This window comes from Mesoplodon mirus, assembly GCF_964341445.2.
Source record: "Mesoplodon mirus genome assembly, chromosome: X".
In the NCBI taxonomy this organism is placed as follows: Eukaryota; Metazoa; Chordata; class Mammalia; order Artiodactyla; family Ziphiidae; genus Mesoplodon; species Mesoplodon mirus.
In genome coordinates, this window is record NC_138981.1 from 87,311,846 (window position 1) to 87,337,999 (window position 26,154).

The 26,154-nt window shown below is 40.6% G+C and overlaps 1 protein-coding gene across 3 annotated transcripts; it reads right to left on the bottom strand.

The window, feature by feature from the left end:
- Nucleotides 1–695: 695 nt before the first annotated feature.
- On the bottom strand, nucleotides 696–3,023 carry BEX5 (brain expressed X-linked 5). 3 transcript variants are annotated; one of them, XM_082610221.1, is made up of 4 exons: nucleotides 2,913–3,023; nucleotides 2,530–2,727; nucleotides 1,713–1,788; nucleotides 696–1,278 (listed from the first exon to the last, which is right to left on the bottom strand). In XM_082610221.1, the coding sequence occupies exons 2-4, from the start codon at nucleotides 2,530–2,532 to the stop codon at nucleotides 920–922; spliced, it is 438 nt and encodes a 145-aa protein (XP_082466347.1). In that variant the 5' UTR covers nucleotides 2,533–2,727; nucleotides 2,913–3,023; the 3' UTR covers nucleotides 696–919. The 3 variants fall into 3 exon arrangements, with proteins under 3 accessions (XP_082466347.1, XP_082466349.1, XP_082466348.1); XM_082610223.1 differs by lacking the exon at nucleotides 2,530–2,727 and having other exon boundaries at nucleotides 696–1,288; nucleotides 1,722–1,788; XM_082610222.1 differs by lacking the exon at nucleotides 2,530–2,727.
- Nucleotides 3,024–26,154: the final 23,131 nt, after the last annotated feature.

A 26,154-nucleotide genomic window follows, 5' to 3' on the forward strand; every position in this document is an offset into this window, starting at 1 on the left:
TGAATGGGGAAACTGGGGATTCAGACCACTCAGGGATCCAAAAAAATCAGTGGGTCTTTGTTACCTTTAAGACTCCAGCACATCAGCAGTGGTGGGTACCAGTGGAGGGAGGAAAACCTAGCAGAAGGGGAAGGAGTGCCTAGCAGTCATGGCATTATCCAGGGAAAGGAGACACAGCAGCATAGGTGTAGAAAGGTATCTCCTACCTGGCAGTCAACTGGACTTGCTGGTAGGCCTACTCCTTTGGTCCTTACCTAAATATGAAGGACACCTAGAGGGCTGGGCCTTGCATGTGTCAACTGAGCCAGCCACAGAGTTCGGTCATTACCTCATTTGATTCCCACAGTAGTTCTATAAGGCATGTACTATCTTCATTTTATAGACGAATAGGCTGATTTTAAAGAAACATATCTGTAATAATTGCCAAGTTTGTGCTAAATAAGAGATCCAGAGGTAATATAAGATTTATGTCTTTAAATTGTACCTCAAGTATTTATTGTCTCCATTCCCTTTATAAGCTGATTGGTAAGTTATTTGCATCTTACATTTTTTTCTGACACGTGTATTCATTTTGGAAAAATGAGAAAAAAAACAGATAAAAAATAAAGAAAATAAGAAAAAGACGCATTCTGATGTGTATATATATATATATATAAAATATGCATGCTTTTAAATGAGATAGTATATCTACAGACTGCTTTCTACACGGCTTTATTAGCTTTACAATATGTAATAGACATCTTTCCATGCAAGTTGATAAAATCTCCCCTGCTGACAGAAAAACTTACAGACAAGTCAAAAGTGAAAATTAAATCTCCAGTCAGAAAAATGACAGAACACGAAAGGTTCACAGTAAAGGGTACATCAAGAAAATGCAAGTTTGGGAAGCAGGGGGGTTTATGATTATTAACCTCAGCATTCAAGGCATAAGGCAAAATTCATCATGATGGTCATGGTGAGGAGGATCTCCAATAAGAATGCGCAGACTGTACCTCAACTGAAGCTCCCTAATTTTCCTCCTTAGCTCTCTCATCTCCTCCATGAACCTTTCCATATCATCTGCATCTCCATCTATGATGTCAATGTTATTGACAAGCCTATTGGGCATATCCTCTCTAAAATCCTGGGCAGGTGGAGCCCATTCCCCTCTAATGTTTCCCCCAGGTTCTTGGCCTTCACCACCTCCCAAAGGGCGGGCTTCCTCATTCTGCACTGGAACCTGCTCCTCTCCTCTGCTTTCCTTGGGGACATTTTCCATCTTGAGATTTTTTTTTCCTGCTTCTTCTTCCTAGTAGATAAAAGGATTGAATGTTTTGTAAGAACAGGATTCAGAGCTCTGTGAGCAAAGGTTTTCCCACCTGAGAGACTTTGTGTGCCCTCTAAGGGGTGCACCAAATCTAGCCCTGCCCCAAAGCCCACCATTTTCCCTGAAAATCCATCCCAGGGCCACTCGTGGCACAAAAACGAAGGACAGGTTGTGGCCTGGACCGTCTCTGAAAAACCAGGTCTTAGCCTACAGGGATCTTGATATGCCCTCCAGGGGCACCCCAGAGCTTGCCCCTTTACTCTCTTCTTCCCTCACCAGCCACAGGCCCACAGTTTCTAAAGACTCGGCCAGATTTCTCCTGCACTTAAGTTGGGCAGGGAGGGCTGGGAGTCGCCCAAATTCTGTTATGATCCCTGATACCCCTACACCAAATGGTCCCAGGCACCTCCCATACCTGCAGGAATCAGAAGCAGTCTTCCTCTCGTAGCCTTCAAATCTGCTGCACCAACGGACGTAAAGACCTGCAGACAGAAATTCGACAATGGCCAGGACTGATCACTCGACTAAAGGACCAGTATCGGGGGACACCAGCTCCGTTGTTGGTTTAGGACTCTGCTAGAAATATGTTGCTGCCTTCTCTTTATCCTCCATCCTGTCTCACAGCTTCTTTTCCCGCCCTGTGACGCGCTACCCTGCCTTCCAGAAGAAATCAAAGCTGATTATTTCCAGACCAGTTTCACCTCTTCTTTAGGCCCCTTATCTCCACCGTCTTGTCCTTCCCGTCATCTAATTACCATTCCTTGAACACAAATGGACAGCTTGCGGGGAGGAGGAGTCCGAAGAGCTTGCTGGGTGGCTACGTGGTTCATTTATAAAGAATTTCAATCTGGGTATCTGCCAGGACCTTTTGGGACCCAGTGGACTTTCTGGAGCTCACCCTCGGGCCACTGCCCACCATTTTATGCATCAAGATGGATGAAGGGTGAAGAGGTAACGTGGGCATTGCAAACCTGTCCCCGCTGCGGCGTCAGCGCTTTGTCAGGCTTACCGCAGGGTCCGCAGGCAGCGCCCACGCTTACACCGACCTGCAGGGACCAGAAACTGTTTCTCGTTCCCCGCCTATATCCCGAAGTCGGTAGCCCGCCCGATCGATTGCCTCCGCTACAGAAGGGACATGCTTCCCAGACATAATCCCTGTCCCTATCTGCAGCAGCCGCCCCGGTCCCCGCCCCCCAACCCTCCCCGGAGTTCCCGCAGCCCACCATTTCCGGCTCCAAAATGGAAGGAGGGTGGAGAAGAAATACCGGAACGGTGGCCTAGACCCGATGCAGAGTCCGCCACCCCCAACCCAGGGTCACCGGTTGTGCGCCCCCTCCCGTCGCCCTGCAGGAATCAGGCCGTTTCCTCGCCGTCTCCTTTTCTAGTCCTTCGCTTCCAGGCGTCGCCTGATCGCCCACCTACTAGGAGATACCAACTGGTACCCATTCTTAACCCTCGGCCCCTCTTGATCTCCTCCCACCAAGCTCTCTATTTCTTGCACCAAACGTGTGGACATCGGGGAAGGGATAGAGAGAATCCAGTCTTGGACCCGCTCTGGTCTTTGCCCTGAGGCCCCTGCTCCCCTCCCCGGTCAGCACCCTCCAACCTGCCAAGAATCTGGGTCAGCTTCTACTACTTCCTCCTTCCTGGGTGCAGGTTCGTCCGTCTTCAAGGCAATAGCGAGCCGGCGCACAGCCACAAACGACTAAGGACTGCAACTGGGAGGAGGGACTAATCCAAGGGCGGGCTCTAGGTCTCGTAAGGGCTACGTCACTGTGAGCTCAGATCCCCAATTATGGTTCGTACCTGCGGTGCTGCAGAGGGTTGTGGGCGGGGCAACCTTTCTCCTCATTCCCACCTTCCCCCCACCAATACCACTGGGTACTGCCCATCCGTTATTTATTTATTTGTTTGTTTGTTTGTTTATCTATTTATTTATTTTCCTATTTAGCATCCTCGACACCAAACGGGTCATAATATTTTGTCGTATTTGCCTTTGTCCTGATTTGTGCTGGAGCTTTTAAAGAATTGCGTCTTCCTCTTCTATAATATTAAATGCCCACTTCTTTCCCTTCCACTCGCCGGCAAGTAAAGCCTAGAACTGACCCTATTAGTCTTGTTGGTTTTGTCCCAGGCTGGAACCGGGACGGGGGAGGGGGGTGCAAGGCTAGGGAGTCTGGAAAATAGGTAGGAGGTAACATTTTTAAAATCACTTTCACTCTAATTATTTCCCTTTCTGTTTATTTACTTTTTGAAGGGGTGGGTGATTGTTTTTGTTCTGTTTCCCATCAGCATGCATTCATTTTTTGGTTGTTATAATTAGACAATACAATTATTTTCAGTTGAAAACCGATTCAGGTTGCAAAAACTTGGCAACATGTTTCTGCTGTTGAATCATCCTATAAATATAGACCCTCCAGATTGCACCCTCACCCCCTTTTAAGGACTTTGAGATATAAACCTATGCTGCTGGTTTCCCTTATGAAGGGCCTCTGTGCAGTCCTTTTATGAGATGAGGCAGTGAGTCTAATGGAGTCTTTTTTTTTAATTTTTTTATTTTTTTATTTTTTATAACAAATTTAATCAGTTATACATATACATATGTTCCCATATCCCCTCCCTTTTGCGTCTCCCTCCCACCCTCCCTATCCCACCCCTCCAGGTGGTCACAAAGCACCGAGCTGATCTCCCTGTGCTATGCAGCTGCTTCCCACTAGCTATCTACCTTACGTTTGGTAGTGTATATATGTCCATGCCGCTCTTTCACTTTGTCACAGCTTACCCTTCCCCCTCCCCATATCCTCAAGTCCATTCTCTAGTTCTAATGGAGTCTTGATGGTGGATTTTCAGATTTTGAGAACCTGTGACAAATGTATCATCTCCTCTAAATTATATTTAAATTATATTAGTACAACTTCACTTTACAAAAAGACTCTAGCATAGCTTCTAAAATAGAGCAACACTGAGGTCTTCCAACAATTCAGAACAGTAATTTGGGAAAGTTATGCTGACAGGTAAAGAGTATTGTGAAGCCACAATATTAAAACAATATTATACCAGAATAAATATAGGACAAATGAAGCAGAAGAGAAAGCCAATTTTCAAACCCAAATATGGAGAAATATTAGTAATGTGATTGAAATATTTTGAATCAGTGGGGAAAGGTTAGATTACTGAAGAAATGGTGCTGGGATAATTGGTTAACTATTTGGAAAAAAACGAAGTGTGTTATTCCTGTTATACACTTAAATACAGACACTAAATATTTAGATAAAAAGACATAAATCATTGAAATAGTATATAACAAATGTTATTTTGTATATAATTTTAGGATGAAAATGTTTTTTTTTTAAATATAGCACCAGAGACAGACATAGCCAAAAGGCAATTGGTCCAATCCTGCTGGGGACCCTCTAAGTCTAAGGAACCATGTACAATGCTCCTCAGAATTATCCCAATAAGAGATGGGAAACTGGAGCATTTATCCACAGATGTGGGTCCTTTATTGGTGGATGTTACCCTAGGAATGTTAAAATCTCTGGCACATCTAGGTTGTCCTAAGCTTGGGCTGAGCAACCTCCCAAGGTGCCAGAAAAAGCCCTCAGTAAAATTTAGAAATAAGATAAAGTGGAAGGACAATATCTTTTTATCCCTGCCTCAGGAATTATACTATTCACATTTTACTCTAAATCAGTCCAAATATTTACCTTCAAAATAAAGATAATACACACACATTGATTCCCATGTTTATGGTTATTGGGCTGTCTGTAGTTTTCATTATGAGACACAACGTTGAATGAACTTCTTTGTATATAAATTTTTGATAATAATATGAAGGTATTAAATTCCTAGAATGGTCATTGCTGTACATAACTATGGATGCTTTTAACTGGCATAGACATTGGCCTTGAAAAATATTGTTCCAATTTGGCACCTATAATGTATGAGCATTCCTGTTTTCTTATGTGTTCACCAACACTGGTTTATTATATTTTTTAAATTTTGTTTTATTTTATATTTTGTTTCATTTTGTCTTATTTCATTTATTCTTTAAAAAGTGTTGTCATAGTCATCAGGTAATGTTTTCTAAACCTGCCAGATAATAGAAGACACCTGAGATTAAGATTCCCAGACTATTCTCTGAAGATTCTAGTTCAGTAGATTGGAGCCAGGCCTGAGAACTTGCATTTAGGGTTTTTACACAATTCTTAATATTAGGTAGGGTTGGGAATCCATGCCATGGGCAAAAAACAAAATGAAACAAACCTAAAAGCTCCCATTGTTATTATTATGAAATAGCCTCAAAATTACAGAATGGTTTTGAAAATAGCACAAAGAACCCCCACGTGTCCTTCACTGTATTCCCCAGTTTTAACATTTTGCTACATTTGCTTTATCATTCTCTCTTCATGTAGAAGGACATATTATTTCCTGAACCATTTGAGTCAGTTGAAGATCGAATGGTCATTTAAAAATATTTACTTCAGTTCATTCCATATAAAATGTTCTTAAAGATGAGCCTATTTTTTGGTCTTTGGAGATTTCTTATATAAAAAAAATATATATATATATATATATATATAAACTTGTAATGTATAAAGATAAATATTTTAGTGTATAATCTTAGTAAATTTTCTCTACTCAGTATTATACATAATTTATTCATGCATCTATTTTAATGGAATAATATACCATAAGCTGGTCTGCTACTTGCTTACTTATTTGCTTAAAAATATTTTCAGGTTAGTAACAATTTTACTACTCTCCCTGTTTTTAATGTCTCAAAACTGTTCAAATTATCATAATTTATTTAACCAATACCCAATTGATTCATATGGGTATTATTTCCATATATTTACAGTAACCAGTGCTGTTTCAATAAATGTGTATATGCAGATTGCCCTCCAAAAAGATTGTTCACACCCTCACCAACACAGGTTGTAATCAATCATACTAATTTATGAAATATTGGAATCATATAAAACTAGATTGAGAGAATATAGCACACATCCATACTTTTATAATATATATAGTTTGAAAATATATATAATAAATACATACATGTGTATGTATATAAACACATACATAGTTATTTTATGTACTTTAAATGTGTCTGTATATATACGTACACACATATATATGCATACATACACAAACATGCAACCTACTTTTCTTACACAACCTACTTTTTCTTAGAAATCATGTTATTTGGGGATTTTTGCCCTTGTTTTTTTTTTAACATCTTTATTGGAGTATAATTGCTTTACAATGGTGTGTTAGTTTCTGCTTTATAACAAAGTGAATCAGTTATACATATACATATGTTCCCATATCTCTTCCCTCTTGCATTTCCCTCCCTCCCACCCTCCCTATCCCACCCCTCTAGGTGGTCACAAACCACCGAGCTGATCTCCCTGTGCTATGCGGCTGCTTCCCACTAGCTATCTATTTTACGTTTGGTAGTGTATATATGTCCATGCCGCTCTCTCACTTTGTCACAGCTTATCCTTCCCCCTCCCCATATCCTCAAGTCCATTTTTTGAGATTCATCTATGTTGATATATATATAGATGTAGGTCCTTTATTTTTACAGAAGTATAGTATTCCATTGTATAATTGTATTGTAATTCATTTTTTGTTTTCCTGTTGATGCACATTTAAATTTTTTCCCTATGTTTTTCTAATATAGCCATAGTTTCAGTGAACATCCTTGTGTATGGCTCCTTTGTACCTCATTTGAACAGCAAAATTTTGGTTTTGTTGCATTTATTTGTTTTTAGTTTTTAGGGTTGTTGTTGTTGTTAAGCCTCATCTGCCAGGATTTTCCAAAGCTGTCCCTTTTGGGATGTCATCCTAGATATGGAAATAACACCTAGAGACACAAGTTCTTTCTCTGGAAGTTCTGATTTAGTAGGTCTCAGATGGGACATGAGAGTGTATTTTCAGAAGTACCCCAGGTAATTTATAAGATCAGGCAAGTCTGGGAAACACTTTGATGGGTTTTAAAAATTATCCCATTAATTTCCTGATTTATTTTCTTTAATTCTTAGTGTAGTTCAACTTCTATTTTTAAATATCTTTATTATCCTTAATGGTTGGGTTTTTTAAAGTAGAGTAATACAGATATGAATAATGTAGAAAGTGCATGAGTTTGCTATATAGTCTTTCAGAAGTTTTATTTTGTATGTATTTATGTATAGGAATGCTTTCTTAGCTCAAGCAAGGATGAAATAATACTTAAAATTGTTCTTTAATATTTAGGATGTAACATAGCTTCTAAATAGAGTAACACTTAAGAATAGATTTTTAGGTTGAAGGGAAAAGTTTCAAACTGAATACATTTCCCTAAGATTTCTGTACAAGCAAACAATCTATTTTGGTAAACCCTGAAATTGATTAAGACACACACAAACACACACACATGTCCCTCATTGATCTCTAATTTCCATTTCTTCTACTTTTATTTCAGTTTCTGTTCTTTCTAAATTGTTTAATTTTAATGATTGAATTGTTTTTCAAAAATAAAACCATCTACTTTGGTGTATATTATTGGAAACCATTTTCTATGCATATACTTATATAAAGAAAAATGTTATTACATCAGGGAAGAATTATATAAATGTGAGCTTCTCCTTTAGGAAAGGTACAGAACTATGCTTAACAGCAAGATGAAAGTTTGAAGAAAAATAATTTTAAAGTCACTACATTTTTCCCCATTTACTCAACACAAGAAACTATTGTTCACCACTGAACTAGTATTTTTTTAATGATTACAATTTTTTTCTAATGCTAAAAGTTGTAAAAATTACATGGTCATAAAAGATTATTTGTTCTTTTGTTACTTCAAAAGCTTTAAAATTTTTTGAAACATTGTAATACAGCATGAGTCATACAGCATGCTGGGAAAATTAGTGGGAAAATTATTGTTTAAAAAATTCTATTGGCTAATGTAAAACAACCCTTTGTTAACCTTAGTAAGATTTTGTTAAAGAAAGCTTTGTACCCAAATGCTATTAAAACTCAGTTTTTCTTGATAATATTAATAAGAATAGTTTAAAATAAATCTCCCTTCTGTAGTAGAAATAAAGGAGATTCTAATGGCTTTCCCAATCTTAAACACATTACAAAAGTTGTTTTCTTTATTAAAATATGTTACTAAAATAACACAATATATATACACACATTTTAGTTGAACCATGTGTAGTTTTCTGAGGCTTTTTAAAAAAACTTAACAGTATATTTGGACATATTTCCATGTCTTCTATTGCTGTGTAACAAATCACCATAAACTTAGAGGCATATACAACAAAATTCATCTCACAGTTTCCATAGGTCAGAAATCAGGCACAACAAGGCTGGGTTCCCTGCTCAGAGAATCACAAGGCTGAAGTTGGCTTGCTGTGTCCTCATCAGGTGACAAACTTAGGGAAAAATCTGCTTTTAAATACATTCTCGTTATTGTCAGAATTCCGTTCCTGGAGGATGTAGGACTGAAGTCTCAGTTTTCTTACTAGCTGTCAACCAGGGACTGCTCTCAGCAACTGCAGATTGCTCTCATATCTTACCATGTGGTTCTCTCAATCCCAGCAAGAGAGAACTGCCCTTACTTCAAATCCCTTTCACACTTAGAATTGCTCTGACTTGCACTTCTGCTTCCAGCTGGAGAAAGTTTTCTACTTTTGAATGGTTCATGTGAGTAAGTCCAATCCACCTAGATAATCTTAACCTTTCAAAGTCAACTCATTTGGGACTTTAATTACATGTGCAAACTTGAATTGCAGAAGTGCCTTGATTAGCATGTGATAGAATAACCAGGGGTCTGGAATCTTGTGGGGGGTGTCTTAGAATTCTCTCTACCACACTACTTAAACCATTTTTCTTTTTAAATTGAGATATAATATATCTAACATAAAATTCAACATTTTAACCATTTGAAAGTGTACAATGCAGTGGCATTTAGTACACTGACAGTGTTTTGCAACCATCACCCCTATCTAGTCCCATAAACTTTTTCATCACCCCAAAAGAAAATCCCATATCTATTAAGCGATCATTCCCTGTTACTCCCTCACCACAACCTCTGGCAACCACAAATCTGCATTCTGTCTCTATGGGTTTTCCTATTCTTGATATTTCATATAAATGGAATAATGCAATATATAACCTTTTGTTTCTGGTTTCTTTCACTTAACATGATGTTTTCAAAGTTCACCCATGTAGTTTTACTACTTCATTCCTTATTATGGTTGAGTAATATTATATTGCATGGATATGCCACATTGTCTTTATTAATGCAGCAGCTGATGGACATTTGGGTTATTTCCATCTAATGGCTATCATGAATAGTGCTGCTATGAAAATTTGTATACAAATTCTTGTTTGAACACCTGTTTTCAAATTTTTTTGTATACATCTAGGACAGTATTGCTGGGTCACAGGGTAATTCCATGTTGAAGATTTTGTCGACTGATTTCTAGTCATTATTTATTTCTAATATAATCTTTATTATTTCCTTCTTTCTGCTAGTTTTGGGTTTAGTGTGCCCCTCTTTTTAATGTACATGTTTACAGCTGTACATTTCCCTCAGCACTGCTTTAGCTGAATCCCATAAGTTTGGTATATTGTGTTTTGGTTTTCATTCTTAAAATATTTTCTAATTGCCCTTGTGATTTCTTCTTTGACCCATTGGTTATTTATAAGTGCTTTTTAAAATTTCCTCATATTTGTAAATTTTCCAGTTTTCCTCTGTTACTGATTTCTAGTTTCATCCATTGTTGTTTTAGAAGATATTTTGTATGATTTTAATCTTTTTAGATGTTTTGAGACTTGTCTTCTGGACTAATATATGGTCTATCCTGGAGAATGTTTCATATGTACTTGAGAAGAATGTGTATTCTGGTGTTGTTGGGTAGAGTGTTCTGTATATACTTATCTGGCCGACTGGATTTTAGTGTTCTTCAAGTCCTCTATTATCCTTATTGACCTTCTGTATAGTTGTGCCATCCATTAGTGGAAATGGAGTATTAAATTCTCCAACTATTATTCTAGAACTATTTCTCCCTTCAATTATCAGTTCTTCCTTTTTATATTTTGGGGCTCTTTTGTTAGGTGTATATATGTTTATAATTGTTATCTTCTTGATGTATTGACCCTTTTATCAATATATTATATATTTCTTCATTTCTTGTAATTTTTCTTTTTACTTAATGTTGATTTCCTCTACTGTTAGTATAGCCACCCAGATCTTCTTTGATAACAATTTTCATGAAATCTATTTTCTATCATTTTACTTTTACACTATTTGTGTTTTTGGATCTACAATGAGTCTCTTGTAGACAGCATATTGTTTGATCATGTTATTTTATCCATTCTTTCAATGTTTGTACTTTAATTGGAAAGTTTGGTCCATTCACATTTGCTAATTACTAATTAGTAATTACTAATATGAAAGGACTTCTCTCTGTCATTTCACTATTTGTTTTCTGTATATCTTATACCTACTTTGTCCTCAGTTACCCCATTGCTTTCTTTTGTGTTTAAGCCATTTATATACTTTTTTCATAGAGGTTACTGTGGGGATTACAGTTAGTAACTTCAATTTATAGCAATCTAGTTTGAATTAATACCAACTTAGTTTCAATACTTTACATAAATTTTGCTTCTATACAATTTTATCCTTTCCCTTTATGTTATTATTGTCACAAATTACATCTATATACATTTTGTGCCCCTTAATATAGATTTATAATGATTATTTTATGTATTTGTCTTTTAAATAATGTAGGGGAAAAAAAGAGGAGTTACAAGCCAAAAGCATAATAAAATTCTGACTTTTGTTTTTACCCATATAGTTACTTTGACTGATGTTTTTTATTCATATTGTTTTGTGTCAAAATTTCTTGGGTACATGGATAAGGAGTACAGTATTTTATTGGTAGGTATTTAGGATGAAGACTGATGAAAGGTATGTGAGAAGTTTAATAAGGCCACTATACAATTCCTATTTTTGTAAATCTTAAAAATATGTGCTATATGTTCTTTGAGAAATAATTCAAACAATAAAAAGTGTGTGAATTAACAGTGGGAATTGCCTTACTTCCACTTACTCCATTGAGATAGTGGGAATCCCTTGCAAAAGTCCTGTTAGCCAGATAACATCCCTGCTTCTGCCAGTCTCCAGATATGGCATCTGGCTTAGTCACCTTTTCTCCAAGTCTCCTCCCCAGAACAATGTGTGTCCTCATTCATCAGGTTTTATTTACAACACTCTGGGGCTACACTGAAGTAATGTGAGTGCTAGGGATTGCCCAGATTTGAGTAGTGAGGCAGGACCTTTTGGTCCTGGCCCTGTTGGTTCATGGTTGGAAAAAGTAATCCAGGATATACAACATACAACATTTAACATCACTTACAGAACAAACAATATCACTCTTTATTAGAAAAGAAGTAGGGATTCTGGGTAGGACAAATAGACAGAACAACTGACCTTTTGGGTGGATGAGTGTCAGCCCTCCAACGTAAGCTTTTGCTTTCTGGACAATCTGTACCTCTCACTTCAGTCACAGGCTAGAGAAAAGAGAAAGATTAGAATGATGATTACAAGTCCAGTGCTTCTTTTAGAGTTTTTGTTTTCAGGACTGTGGATCATTTCATGAACGCCTCTTCTTGGATCTTGATTACAGTTTGTAAGAAGTGAAAGGAGGGAGTTGGGGGATCATCAGTGCCCAGAGCCCTGAGGTTCATCCCCAAGCCATCTAACCTCTACTTTCTTCAACTCAATTCCAAGATCTCACCTTGGGCAGAGCAATAAATTTTGTGGCTCTGATGTAGTCCAGTGGTTGTCATGAAGGCATCTGGAGTGGATGAAAGACAGACAACATCCATTAGGACCAAAGTGGAGACACACTGACTGCACAGTGCCGTTTCCTAATCTATGTGACAAAAACATCCCTTCAAATTTGCTGTGACATATGCCCTGGAATGGGCACTGTGGCACAGTGTGTATTGGGGAAAAACTTGTGTAAATCTAAATGTCAGTCATGGTACACAGTCCATGGAGTTCAGAACATTACTGTACACATGTTCAAAGCAGAAAGGTAGCTTAATTTTTACTGAGAGAGAAAGATGTTCTGGGTACTGAGTGATAAAAAAGGGAATGACTATAGTAGTATGAATAGTGGAACATCTTTTTGGTTTAAAATTTGCTTACATATAGTATAATTTAATTTGGATATATTTATAGAGATTTTTTAAAAATCTATGAGATCCCATTTTGTACTCCCCTGATCCTCTCAACTCACTCCTATCCCTGTATATTCCCATCACTCTCTTATAACACCAAACAAATTTTATTTTAGACTGAGTGGAGACAGCCTGGACCATTTCTAGCTGCTCGTAGGGGAAGATGGGCATGGAACTGGAGGAGGGTGTGGGTGCTGACTTGGAGAAATTACTTTGTGTCTCTTCGGGGCTGGTATTCCTTGCAATCAGCTCATCACTACGGATATTGGAGCTCACACAACTGTGGGAGCTAAGTAGTTTCTGTAAGGCTGTCTCTTCACATCTGATGCTGAAGCTTGAAGACCAAAGTGCAAACAGTCAGAGAAACTAGGTGTAACCTGGGGGAGAACAAGTACAGAACATAATGCATAAGAACAAACTGGAGCCCTTGAGAACAGACTGAGTATGTTCTTAGGGTCTCTATACTTACTGGCATGGGTGTCGTGAAGAATCTGGGGCCCCTAAATGTATATCTAAATACACATGCCAGACCCAGGAGTCAGAAAAGCAAAGCGGATCTAGGGGAAATTTGGAACAGTCACAGGCTTGGCTGATGTCTCACACCATTGAGGTGTGCCAGCAACGTCTTTGAACTACAAAGAGGCAATGTCTTCACTTCCACCCTTAAAATCACCCTTAATAATTTCTCTTGTGACTAACTCTAACCACAGACATATAGGTAAGTGAATCCTAGAAAATTTAGTCCATTCTACCCAGGTTGACACATTTAAAACAGCTATAATATGATTCCATTTATAAGACAATCTGGTAAAGATAAAACTATAGGGATAAAAAACTGATCAGTGGATAGAGGTTGTGACTACAAAGTGGCATGGGGAAATGCTTTGACTTGATGGAACTGTTCTATATTCTATCATCCTCACTGAAATGAGGGTGACCATGTCAATGGCAGGATCTCCCATCTCATCTGTGACCTACACAAGTCAGCCACTTCAGAACACTTCGAAGATGAAGATGCCCTCCGCACTAGTGTGTTTCTCAGTGCTGTGGGGAAGGGAGCGTCCTCTGAGTCCCTAACGGCATCTGTTTGGTCCACGGACACATTGACTTCAAAGGCATTTCATTCAAGTGACCACAGGCGACAACTCCTGCAACTGTTTCACCATTGTGTGCCATGGGACACCAATATTTCATCCTCTAATGTCAGTTGGATCCTTACTGTCTTCAGATGCACCTAAGCCAAATAACTTTTCTCAGATTCCCACTTCCTCCAGGGCCCTTGGCTTGCAACCAATTTTGGTGTCAAGTACTCTATCAATCAAAGTTCCCACTTGCCTATGCCAGCTATTCATTCTAATAGCTATTTCATAAAAATAAGATGTTGTTAATAAAATATATTACATAGCTGACAAAAAACTCTGTGAGGGCCAGAAAAGCCGGCTTGGATGCTACACAGCCAGGGGAAGTCCACTCACACTTTGGGACTGCTATAGCTGAAACACCACTGCTGCCTGTGTGCTAACTGACATGTATGCATTCCAGGCACTCTGCTGTGACTGCTCCATAAGAACCAGAGACCACTCCCATCATACACAGTTGACCATGTCACTGAGCCATACGTGGCTCCCTTGTCATTCAGTTACGCCTCCAAGTCTCAGGATGGTGCATATGCTTGATACAACCAAGATCCCATTTAGAACTCAAATGTAAGGCATTCTGGTTGACGTGTACACACACACACACACACACACACACACACTCATATAGGTCTACTTTCTTGTTTTTAGCTTTCCAGACTTTATAGAACAAGAAAGCAAATAAGAGAGTTGGAATAGTTTCCAAGTGAGCTAACTCATAGTATATTTCAAATTCTTTAAAAAACTTTTTTTTGCTATTGTAAATTATATATTCACAATGAAAATTGTATTTGCTGCAATTTTTTTGTGCATGTCTTACATCCAGCAAACTACTAATATATACTATTATTATAATTTTCTGTAGATTTTCTTGAGTTTTATATGAAGACAGTCATATTAACAGTTTACTTTTCACTTTTATACACTTAATAATGTATATATGTATACATATATTTATTCTGTCTTACTGCACTGGCTAAGACACTCAGTACCATGCTGAACAAGAATGATTATAGGAGTCATCCTTCTGTCTAAAGAGAATGCTTCTAATTGCACTATTAAGTATGGTGTTTACTATAGTTTGTTTGATGTCCATTTATCATTTTAAAGACCAGCCTTCTATTCCAGGTTTGCTGAAGTCTATTATTGTTTTTAAATTGTTTATTTTTTTATAAATTTATTTATTCATTTATTTATTTTTGGCTGTGTTGGGTCTTTGGTGTTGTACGCGTACTTTCTCTAGTTGCAGTGAGTGGGGGCTACTCTTCATTGCAGTGTCCAGGATTCACATTGCAGTGGCTTCTCTTGCTGCAGAGTATGGGCTCTGGGCATGCAGGCTTCAGTAGTTGCGGCTCGCAGGCTCAGTAGTTGTGGTGCACGGGTTTAGTTGCTCCGGGGCATGCAGGGTCTTCCCGGACCAGGGCTTGAACCCATGTCCCTGTTTTTGAAGGTGTATTCTTAACTACTGCACCACCAGGGAAGTCCCTAAATTGTTTATTAATAAAGAATGGTTGTTTAATTTCATTGTATACTTTTTTCTGGAATTTTTTTTAAAGAAAATCATCTTTTTCTCCCCTCATTTAGTCTATGAATGTGGCAAATTACATTAAAGATTCACTAATATTAAATCAACATTGCACTCTTAGGATAAGCACAACTTTGTCATACTGTATTATTTGTTCTAGCCATTGCTGGTTTTTGTTTATTATTATTTTTTTTATTTTGGTTCTTGATATAATCCCCAGAATGACACTAGCCAGAGGAGAAGGTGGGGAAGAAACCTTCCAGATAAAACTATAGTAGAAGCCTCTTTAACCAGTTTCCACTTACCTACCTTGCCAGAATTCGGGAGAATCTGCATTCCTTCTCTTAAATGTAACCGATATGCCAGCTTGCCAAACACTGGCAACATGTAGTTCATTTCCCAGGAGAGACTTTTCCAAAAGTACAAGTTGAGACCCATTAGTAGGCCATTAAACCAACATAGTGGGTGATGACTAGGATTTTGTTAGAAAACAATAGAAAAGGGGAAAATTAGAAATCATTACAGGTGTAGCAACAACTGTGCACATTGCAACAAATACTGAAGCCATCCAAGCCAATGAGAGTCTCAAAGCAGTGGTATGATGAACGCCTGCCCTCCCATAGAATGCTCACTAGTGTCTCAACTTATTTTTCGATTTAAACATCACTTTAATAGGAGAATTGAAAAGGCAGAGTCTTATTTTTTATTAACTCAATTCAGTTATTTGTGAAGTAAGGTGTGGGGAAGGTTTATTTTCACTTTTGGCAACATATCAGTTTTGAAATGTTGGGGTTTTTAAGAAATGAATCTTATCAAATGGGATGTATTTGATGCTTGAGACTCGGTAACATTTTAATTTAATTAATACAAATGTCCTTATATTGGATGATTTTAATGATGGAGCAAAAATAAAATGACATATTCATGGTCAAATCCTGGATCTGGATGAGAAAATTAAAAAAAAAAAAAACACTGAGGACATTTTCCCCTATAGACAGCAAACTTCAACTTTGTTTGAATATCATTCCTAAAAAAATACTTGCTTATATTAAAATTATTTAAAACATGCTTTTTCAAATGTACAAAACCCAGTGAAAATGAAGGCCTTAACATATTTTTAATGTTTTTTCCACAAATGAATGTTCAAAGCCTTCAAAATTTAGAAGATGATTGAAAACACAGAAGGCTAAGCTTGTCAGTAAGCCTTGTATACACTATCAAAAAATGAAAAAAAATGAACATGTTGAGATTTCTTCCTAATTGCTAAATGCCTGTTGTGAGAAAATTTTATCATTGCCATATGTAGTTCCATATTGTGTGGCAAAAGAGAAAATGGTATAACAGCTGCTGAAGTAAATATATGACCAGCCAATCTGGATATGATGCATAAGATTTTTGGTTTAAAACTTGAATAAATTAAAATTATCACAACACATAACACAATACCTCATTGAATTTATTTTGTTATAGAATACATTTATAGTCTGGTACATATTTTATAATCCAAGCTGATAAAAGTTCTGGTTTTGCTTGTATGACACCTTTAGTTTATGTCTTATATCTGTGGTGAGATGATTTTTAGGTACAATTTGGTGGCTGATTCAAATGTAAATTCACACATGAATACATTAGATATTCTTACAAGATTGGAATAATGCATCATTGATCAATATAAACTGAAAAAACTCAAGGGATCATAAGTAGTAAAGCAACCATATAACTGGAATTTTACCTCTGTTATTAACAACCACTAAAACATACCACAGATCTCCTGTGATGGAGAGCATCGTTGACTGATGGCCCCAGCTGCTGACCTTCTGAATCCACCACCACAATCATGTTGAGGCCATGCATCCCATGGGCTAATCTTTGCCAATAAATGGTACTAATGTAGTTGCACTTCTGTGAGACGTGAGACTTCTCTAACCAGAGTCTTTGGATCCAGGGCTCCCCTTCAGCCTAGCTGAAACCCTAGGATGGCACTGTAGTCTAGGCTTCTTCCTATTAAATCCTCCTTCTTTTCCTCCTCTCCTTCATCAGCATCAGATCTGTATTGTCATCCAAAGCCTCTCCTCACCTTCTCCCACTCTTTCCCTTTTACCCTTAGCAGTGTTTACCACAATTGATCTCTTGCTCATCTATTCCCATTTCGGTGGCTACTTCTCAGAGGACCAGTGCTAACACAAATGGTGTCAGGAATTGTCCAAGAAAATTGAGGGTAAGGAGGAGTTTGTGTTCTGGCTCACTTACTGCCCAACAGGCAAATCGATATCCTGAATGGTATGGGGACACAGAGAGGTTTTGGCACAAGAAGATGGCCAAATGGCTAGAGATTTCATTAGTCTTGAGCTGGGAAAAAAATCCGTATGAGACCGCCCTTACTGGTGTACAGACATTTAAAAGAAAGGGGAGGGATAATACCTATCAGGAGAGTTGAGTTGGCTAATTAATAGTCTAAAATTAATAGTCTGAATTAATAGTTGGCTAAGTTTTATTGATGCTCTGCAGAGCAACAATGAGAAAGTCATCGACAAACAATTAAAGCTAAGCATGAGAACCTGAGACCTTTCTGGTAGCTTTTAAAGAGGCTCTTATCGCCTTCAGTAGAAGAGCAGAAACAGCTGAGTAGCAGACTTGGGCCCTAATAGAGTTGCAGAGCTACAGAGACATTTAAGTACTCAACCAGAGCAAGTGTGTTATATTAATGTCAGGACCCTGGTTGAAAAAATTCAAAATATGGAAACATGGTGTGGGTACATCTGGATTAATGTCCCCGAGGGCATCCCTGAGGATGTTGGTTCTGCAGATTACTATGAACCCTCAGAAGCTGCAGAGATGGTCCATGACTGTCTAGTAAGGGTAAGCGCTTCCCCTATACTACAGAGGCCTCGCCCCAGCAATGCAATAGGTGTTGCACTCAGGAGCTGCACCTACATCCTCACAAGGCTGCCAGACCATTAATTAGTATTAAGTCACAGAATAGCCCATCTGGGAACATTCTGAGTAAGGAATGATAAGGAAGAAAAGAGATAATACTTCGAAGTTGCTTCATGTAAGAATTACCGAGCATGTACCAGAAGAAGCCAGGGATATACTCCTGGAATTGGATTTTGCAGGTACTTGATCAAGGTGACCTGAATGTAAGACTGGATAAGCAAGAATTCATTAACTTGGGAGCACTTTCTAGGGACACAGGATTTAACGATAGCAAGGACCCCAGGAGACAGGGCAAATTTGCTGTCAGTGTGATTCTTAGAAGCCTGGAGAACACAATGGCCCATGCTTAATGAAGTGGAAATGCTTGAGGTATCCTGGTATACAATAGAGGAAGAAATACAAAGTCTCAGGGAGGTGGCCAAGATGGAATGGTTATTTCATGGAAGATGGAAAGACCCAGCTGCAGATAGAGTCCCAGAGGACACACCATTCATCTAGGCCATCAATAAGAAGTTTATTGGTGGCTCTCTGCAGACCAGGGATGACGGTAGGAGAGGCAGTCACAGAGCTGGGTTCATTAATATCCATGAGGAGGAAGGCAGGCTTTAACTTCCTGAAGCCAGGAGACCACAATTACAATAACAATCAGCTACATCAGTGGGACAACCAAAGGACTTTACCAATAGGGACTTGTGGAGATGGTTAATGGAACATGATGTCACTTGGAGGAACATAGCTGGACAGCCCAAAAGGGTGTTGCTCAAGAAGAAAAGGAAATAAAAGGAATCGAAATCAGAAAAGAAGAAGTAAAACTGTCACTGTTTGCAGATGACGTGATATTATACATAGAGAATCCTAAAGATGCTACCAGAAAACTACTAGAGCTAATCAATGAATTTGGTAAAGTAGCAGGATACAAAATTAATGCACAGAAATCTCTGGCATTCCTAGACAATAATGAAAAAAATCTGAAAGTGAAATCAAGAAAACACTCCCATTTACCACTGCAACAAAAATAATAAAATATCTAGGAATAAACCTACCTAAGGAGACAAAAGACCTGTATGTAGAAAATTATAAGACACTGATGAAAGAAATTAAAGATGATACAAAAAGATGGAGAGATATACCATGTTCTTCGATTGGAAGAATCAACATTCTGAAAATGACTCTACTACCCAAAGCAATCTACAGATTGAATGCAATCCCTATCAAACTACCACTGGCATTTTTCACAGGACTAGAACAAAAAATTTCACCATTTGTATGGAAACACAAAAGACCCTGAATAGCCAAAACAATCTTGAGAACCAAAAACGGAGCTGGAGGAATCAGGCTCCCTGACTTCAGACTCTACTACAAAGCTACAGTAATCAAGACAGTATGGTACTGGCACAAAAACAGAAAGATAGATCAATGGAACAGGATAGAAAGCCCAGAGAAAAACCCATGCACATATGGTCACCTTATCTTTGATAAAGGAGGCAGGAATGTACAGTGGAGAAAGGACAGCCTCTTCAATAAGTGGTGCTGGGAAAACTGGACAGGGACATGTAAAAGTATGAGATTAGATCACTCCCTAACACCATACACAAAAATAAGCTCAAAATGGATTAAAGACCTAAATGTAAGGCCAGACACTATCAAACTCTTAGAGGAAAACATAGGCAGAACACTCTATGACATAAAACATGGCAAGATCCTTTTTGTCCCACCTCCCAGAGAAATGGAAATAAAACCAAAAATAAACAAGTGGGACCTAATGAAACTTCAAAGCTTTTGCACAGCAAGGAAACCATAAACAAGTCCAAAAGACAACCCTCAGAATGGGAGAAAATATTTGCAAATGAAGCAACTGACAAAGGATTAATCTCCAAAATTTACAAGCAGCTCATGCAGCTCAATAACAAAAAAACAAACAATCCAATCCAAAAATGGGCAGAAGACCTAAATAGACATTTCTCCAAAGAAGATATACAGACTGCCAACAAACACATGAAAGAATGCTCAACATCATTAATCATTAGAGAAATGCAAATCAAAACTACAATGAGATATCATCTCACACCAGTCAGAATGGCCATCATCAAAAAATCTAGAACCAATAAATGTTGCAGAGGGTGTGGAGAAAAGGGAACACTCTTGCACTGCTGGTGGGAATGTGAATTATTACAGCCACTGTGGAGAAAAGTATGGAATTTCCTTAAAAAACTACAAATAGAACTACCATATGACCCAGCAATCCCACTACTGAGCATATACCCTGAGAAAACCATAATTCAAAAAGAGTTATGTACCAAAATGTTCATTGCAGCTCTATTTACAATAGCCTGGAGATGGAAACAACCTAAGTGTCCATCATCGGATTAATGGATAAAGAAGATGTGGCACACATATACAATGGAATATTACTCAGCCATAAAAAGAAACGAAACTGAGCTATTTGTAATGAGGTGGATGGACCTAGAGTCTGTCATACAGAGTGAAGTAAGTCAGAAAGTGAAAGACAAATACAGTATGCTAACACATATATATGGAATTTAAGAAAAAAAATGTTATGAAGAACCTAGGGGTAAGACAGGAATAAAGACACAGACCTACTAGAGAATGGACTTGAGGATATGGGGAGGGGGAAGGGTAAGCTGTGACAAAGCGAGAGAGTGGCATGGACATATACACACTACCAAATGTAAAGTAGATAGCTAGTGGGAAACAGCTGCATAGCACAGGGAGATTAGCTTGGTGCTTTGTGACCACCTAGAGGGGTGGGATAGGGAGGGTGGGAGGGAGGGAGATGCAAGAGGGAAGAGATATGGGAACATATGTATATGTATAACTGGTTCACTTTGTTATAAAGCAGAAACTAGCACACCACTGTAAAGCAATTATACTCCAATAAAGGTGTAAAAAAAAGAAAAAAAAAGTAAAAAATAAAGGGTGTTGCTCAATATCTATCAGCTGAAAAATTTAAGAGTGTAAGAGAAGCAGGCTGAGGGAAGTGTTCCCAATAAAAAGTCATGACCCCTTGCTTAGTTTCTGGACACAACCAAATTTTAACATCCAGAACACATTTATTAAAGAGGGAGCCAGGTCTCTAGAAGGAAGGACCTTGCACATCATAATAAATATATACTAAAATGATTACGCTAGTCCTTCCCCAAAGGAAACTATAGCTATTCACTCAGGTGACTGTATACAAGGAAAGTAAGAATACCCAGACATTTCAACAACTACTGACCACAGGTCCTATGTTTGACATTGATATCTGGAGACCTAAAGCATCATCATGGCACAACTGTTAGAGCAAGGGTTTAGAGAGACCGTGTAATGAATGAATTCCTCTGTAAAGTCTAGTTCACACTGGGGGTCACAGCTTCCATGGTCTTTCCCCCACTCCCTGACTATAAAATTGTAATATATATTTTGTATTTGGAGTAACAGCCCTATTGAGTCATTGGCCTGTGGAGTATGAGCTCTCACAGTGGGAAAAGTCAAGTGGAAACTTATGAAAATGTCCTTCCACTTGGAAAAGGAATTAAATAATACTAAATAATATAACATCCTTGGGATAAAGAAGGAAATTAATGCCACTGTTAAAGACCTAATGGATACAAGGGCATGGTCTCTATCATATCTCCATTTACTTTGCCAGTCTTGCTCTTGCAGAAACTTATTCAATCCTGGAGAAGAACAGTATAATACCACAAGTTCAACCAAGTAGTAGCCCCAGAGCTGCTGTGCTGGATGTGGTATCACTGCTCTAGCAGAGTTATAAGGCCTAAGGTACATGTTATGTAGCTATTCATTTGGTGAATGTGTTCTTTGTATCTACTTAGAAAAGAGAATCAGAAGCAGTTCACATTTTGAGAGTAACATCATCAAAATGGTAAAAAGAGTGTTCTACTGTCTTCCCCTCAAAGAACACTGATTTTGACAATCACTCACAGATGAGTTAAAGTCCATGAGTAAAGCAGAGAAATTCCAGCATACTGTTGGAGTACACACACACACACACACAGAGTAAAAAACGTCGAGATTGGACCCACTGAAGATGGTAAGCAGAACAATTTCACTTTACCCATATCATCCCTCCCCCAATGCAGCACAGCTCAGTGCCAAGAAAGAACTTCTGAGCACGTGATTTCACCCATGGGGGAAATTAAGAGTGTGTGAGTGAGCACCCAGCTCCCCCAGCTCTGTGGGTTGCTGACCCACAAAGAGACCCAACAACAAAGAGACCCACTTCTTTTTCACCCCATCCAGAAGACTGAAGTGTACTGTATGGCTGGGTGGCAAGGAGTGGCTGGGAGACCAGCAGCCAGGGCTCTAAAAGGGCATCTGAGGGATGCAGATCCTACTAACCACTTCATGCATTCCATCAGGAAGCCTGCCTTTGAGCTGCTGTTGGCAATTCCTCACCTGGAGATACCCCCAACTGGTCCATGGGCACATCCAATGCTCCACACCCACCTGCATCACATAGCTGGCTCCCTGTGCATGCCCCCAAGGGCAGCAAGAGTAAGCATCTGCAGATGGCTAGTGAACATGTGCAGAAAGCTGGCAGGACCCTGGGAGAAAGCACAAAAAATTAAAAATTCAGCACCACCCTAAGGAAAGCAAGAAAACAGGAGACTACAGAAGGTAGGTAGCTTTGCAGGATGAAAAGAAGGCATACAATCTTAAGAATTCCTCCTCAAGGGAGAACAAGGAGTGTGGAGCAGGCATAATCATAAAAAAAGGACTGAGAAAACCTCAGAATCCTTAACAAAGATTAAGGAAGGTATTTCTATTTGAAGCTAGTCAGGAGAGACTGAAGGAGATGACTCCTCCTTCAAATGTAAAGACAGCATTGTAAGACTTCATGGAACATGACAAATCAAGGAAACATGACACCACCAAAGGAACACAATAATTTTCCAGTAACTGATCCCAAAGAAATGGAGATCTGTGATTTGCCCAATGAAGTATTTAATAGAGTTGCTTTTTAAATAGGTCAGTGACCTACAAGAAAACAAAGACAATGTAAAGAAATCAGGAAAACAGGGGCCCAGAGGAAGATGGTGGAAGAGTAAGATGCGGAGATCACCTTCCTCCCCACAGATACATCAGAAATTCATCTACACGTGGAACAACTCCTACAGAACACCTACTGAATGCTGGCAGAAGACCTCAGACCTCCCAAAAGGCAAGAAACTCCCCACATACCTGGGTAGGGCAAAAGAAAAAAGAATAAACAGAGACAAAAGGATAGGGACGGGACCTGCACCAGTGGGAGGGAGCCGTGAAGGAGGAAAGGTTTCCACACGCTACAAGCCCCTTCGCGGGCGGAGACTGCAGGTGGCGGAGGGGGAAGCTTCGGAGTAGTGGAAGAGAGCACAGCAACAGGGGTGTGGAGGGCAAAGCGGAGAGATTCCCGCACAGAGGATCGGTGCCCTCAGGCACACACCAGCCCGAGAGGCTTGTCTGCTCGGCCGCCAGGGTGGGCGGGGCTGGGAGCTGAGGCTCGGGTATCGGGTCTCAGTCGGAGCGCAGGGAGAGGACTGGGGCTGGCGGCAGGAAGAGAGCCTGAAGGGGTTAGTGCACCACGGCTAGCCCGGAGGGAGTCCGAGGAAAGGGTCTGGAGCTGCTGAAGAGGCAAGAGACTTTTTCTTCCCTTTTGTTTCCTGGTGCGCGAGGAGAGGGCACTAAGAGGGCTGCTTGGGGAAGCGCCAGAGACAGGCGCGAGCCGCGGCTAAAGGCGTGGACCCCGGAGATGGGCGTGGGACGCTGGGGCTGCTGCTGCCGCCGGCGCGGGGCCTGTGTGCGAGCGCGGGTCACTTTCCGCCCCGCCTTCCGGGGGGCCTGTGCACCCCGCCATCCCGGGACCCAGGGACGGCTTTCCCGGGAAAGCGCACGGAGCGCCTCGGTCTGGTGCAACGTCACGCCGGCCTCTGCCGCCGCAGGCCCGCCCCACTCTGCGCACCCCTCCCTCCCCTCTGCCTGAGTGAGCCAGAGCCCCCGAATCAGCGGCTCCTTTAAACCCGTCCTGTCTGAGCGAAGAACGGACGCCCTCCGGCGACCTAGGTGCAGAGGCGGGGCCAGGTCCAAGGCTGAGACCCGAGAGCTGTGAGAGCAGAGAAGAGACAGGGAAATCACTCGGTGCAGCCTCGGAGGCAGCGGATTAAAGCTCCACGGTCCATTTGGGATAATTCGTTGTAAAAAGAGGAAAAGGGCGAGAAGTCTGAAATCTTGCTCTCTAAGTCCACCTCCTTAATTTGGGAAAATTCGTTGTAAAAAGAGGAAAAGGGGGGAAAGTCTTAAATCTTGTCCTCAAAGTCCACTTCCTCAATTTGGGATGACTCGCTGTCCATTCATGCACTCCACAGACGCAGGGCACATCAAATGGACCGTGGAGCTTTAATCCGCTGCCTCCGAGGCTGCACCGAGTGATTTCCCTGTCTCTTCTCTGCTCTCACAGCTCCCGGGTCTCAGCCTTGGACCTGGCCCCGCCTCTGCGTGTAGGTCGCCGGAGGGCGTCCGTTCTTCGCTCAGACAGGACGGGTTTAAAGGAGCCGCTGATTCGGGGGCTCTGGCTCACTCAGGCAGAGGGGAGGGAGGGGTGCGCAGAGTGGGGCGGGCCTGCGGCGGCAGAGGCCGGCGTGACGTTGCACCAGACCGAGGCGCTCCGTGCGCTTTCCCGGGAAAGCCGTCCCTGGGTCCCGGGATGGCGGGGTGCACAGGCCCCCCGGAAGGCGGGGCGGAAAGTGACCCGCGCTCGCACACAGGCCCCGCGCCGGCGGCAGCAGCAGCCCCAGCGTCCCACGCCCATCTCCGGGGTCCACGCCTTTAGCCGCGGCTCGCGCCTGTCTCTGGCGCTTCCCCAAGCAGCCCTCTTAGTGCCCTCTCCTCGCGCACCAGGAAACAAAAGGGAAGAAAAAGTCTCTTGCCTCTTCAGCAGCTCCAGACCCTTTCCTCGGACTCCCTCCGGGCTAGCCGTGGTGCACTAACCCCTTCAGGCTCTCTTCCTGCCGCCAGCCCCAGTCCTCTCCCTGCGCTCCGACTGAGACCCGATACCCGAGCCTCAGCTCCCAGCCCCGCCCACCCTGGCGGCCGAGCAGACAAGCCTCTCGGGCTGGTGTGTGCCTGAGGGCACCGGTCCTCTGTGCCGGAATCTCTCCACTTTGCCCTCCGCACCCCTGTTGCCGTGCTCTCCTCCGCTACTCCGAAGCTTTCCCCCTCCGCCACCTGCAGTCTCCGCCCGCGAAGGGGCTTCTAGTGTGTGGGAACCTTTCCTGCTTCACGGCTCCCTCCCACTGGTGCAGGTCCCGTCCCTATCCTTTTGTCTCTGTTTATTCTTTTTTCTTTTGCCCTACCCAGGTATGTGGGGAGTTTCTTGCCTTTTGGGAGGTCTGAGGTCTTCTGCCAGCGTTCAGTGGGTGTTCTGTAGGGGTTGTTCCACGTGTAGATGAATTTCTGATGTGTCTGTGGGGAGGTAGGTGATCTCCGCGTCTTACTCTTCCGCCATCTTCCTCCGTCCCCTAGTATGTTTAATTTTGAAAGAAATTGCCAAACTAGCTTTCAAAGTGGCTCTGCCTTTGTACATCCCAACCAACAATAAAAGAGTGTTCCTATTGCTCCATATCCTTGACAGCAATTGGTGTTGTCAGTGTTTTGGTTTTTTGCCATTCCAAAAGTTTTGTAGTAGTACGCAATTGTTGTTTTAAATTGTAATCCCCTAATGACACAGTGTATTGAAGATCTTTTCATAATTTTATTTTCTCTCTGTATATCTTTGGTGAAGTGTCTGTTCAGATATTTTATCACTTATTAATCACACTGTTCATTTTCTTTTTGTTGAGTTTTATGAGTTCTTTGTATATTTTGGATAATAGTCCTTCATCAGATATGTCTTTTGCAAATATTTTCTCAAAGGCTTGTCTTCCCATTCTCTTGACAGTGTCATTCATGGTGTAGTAGTTTTTAATTTTAATGAAGTCCAATTTATCAATTATTTCTTTCATGGACTGTGG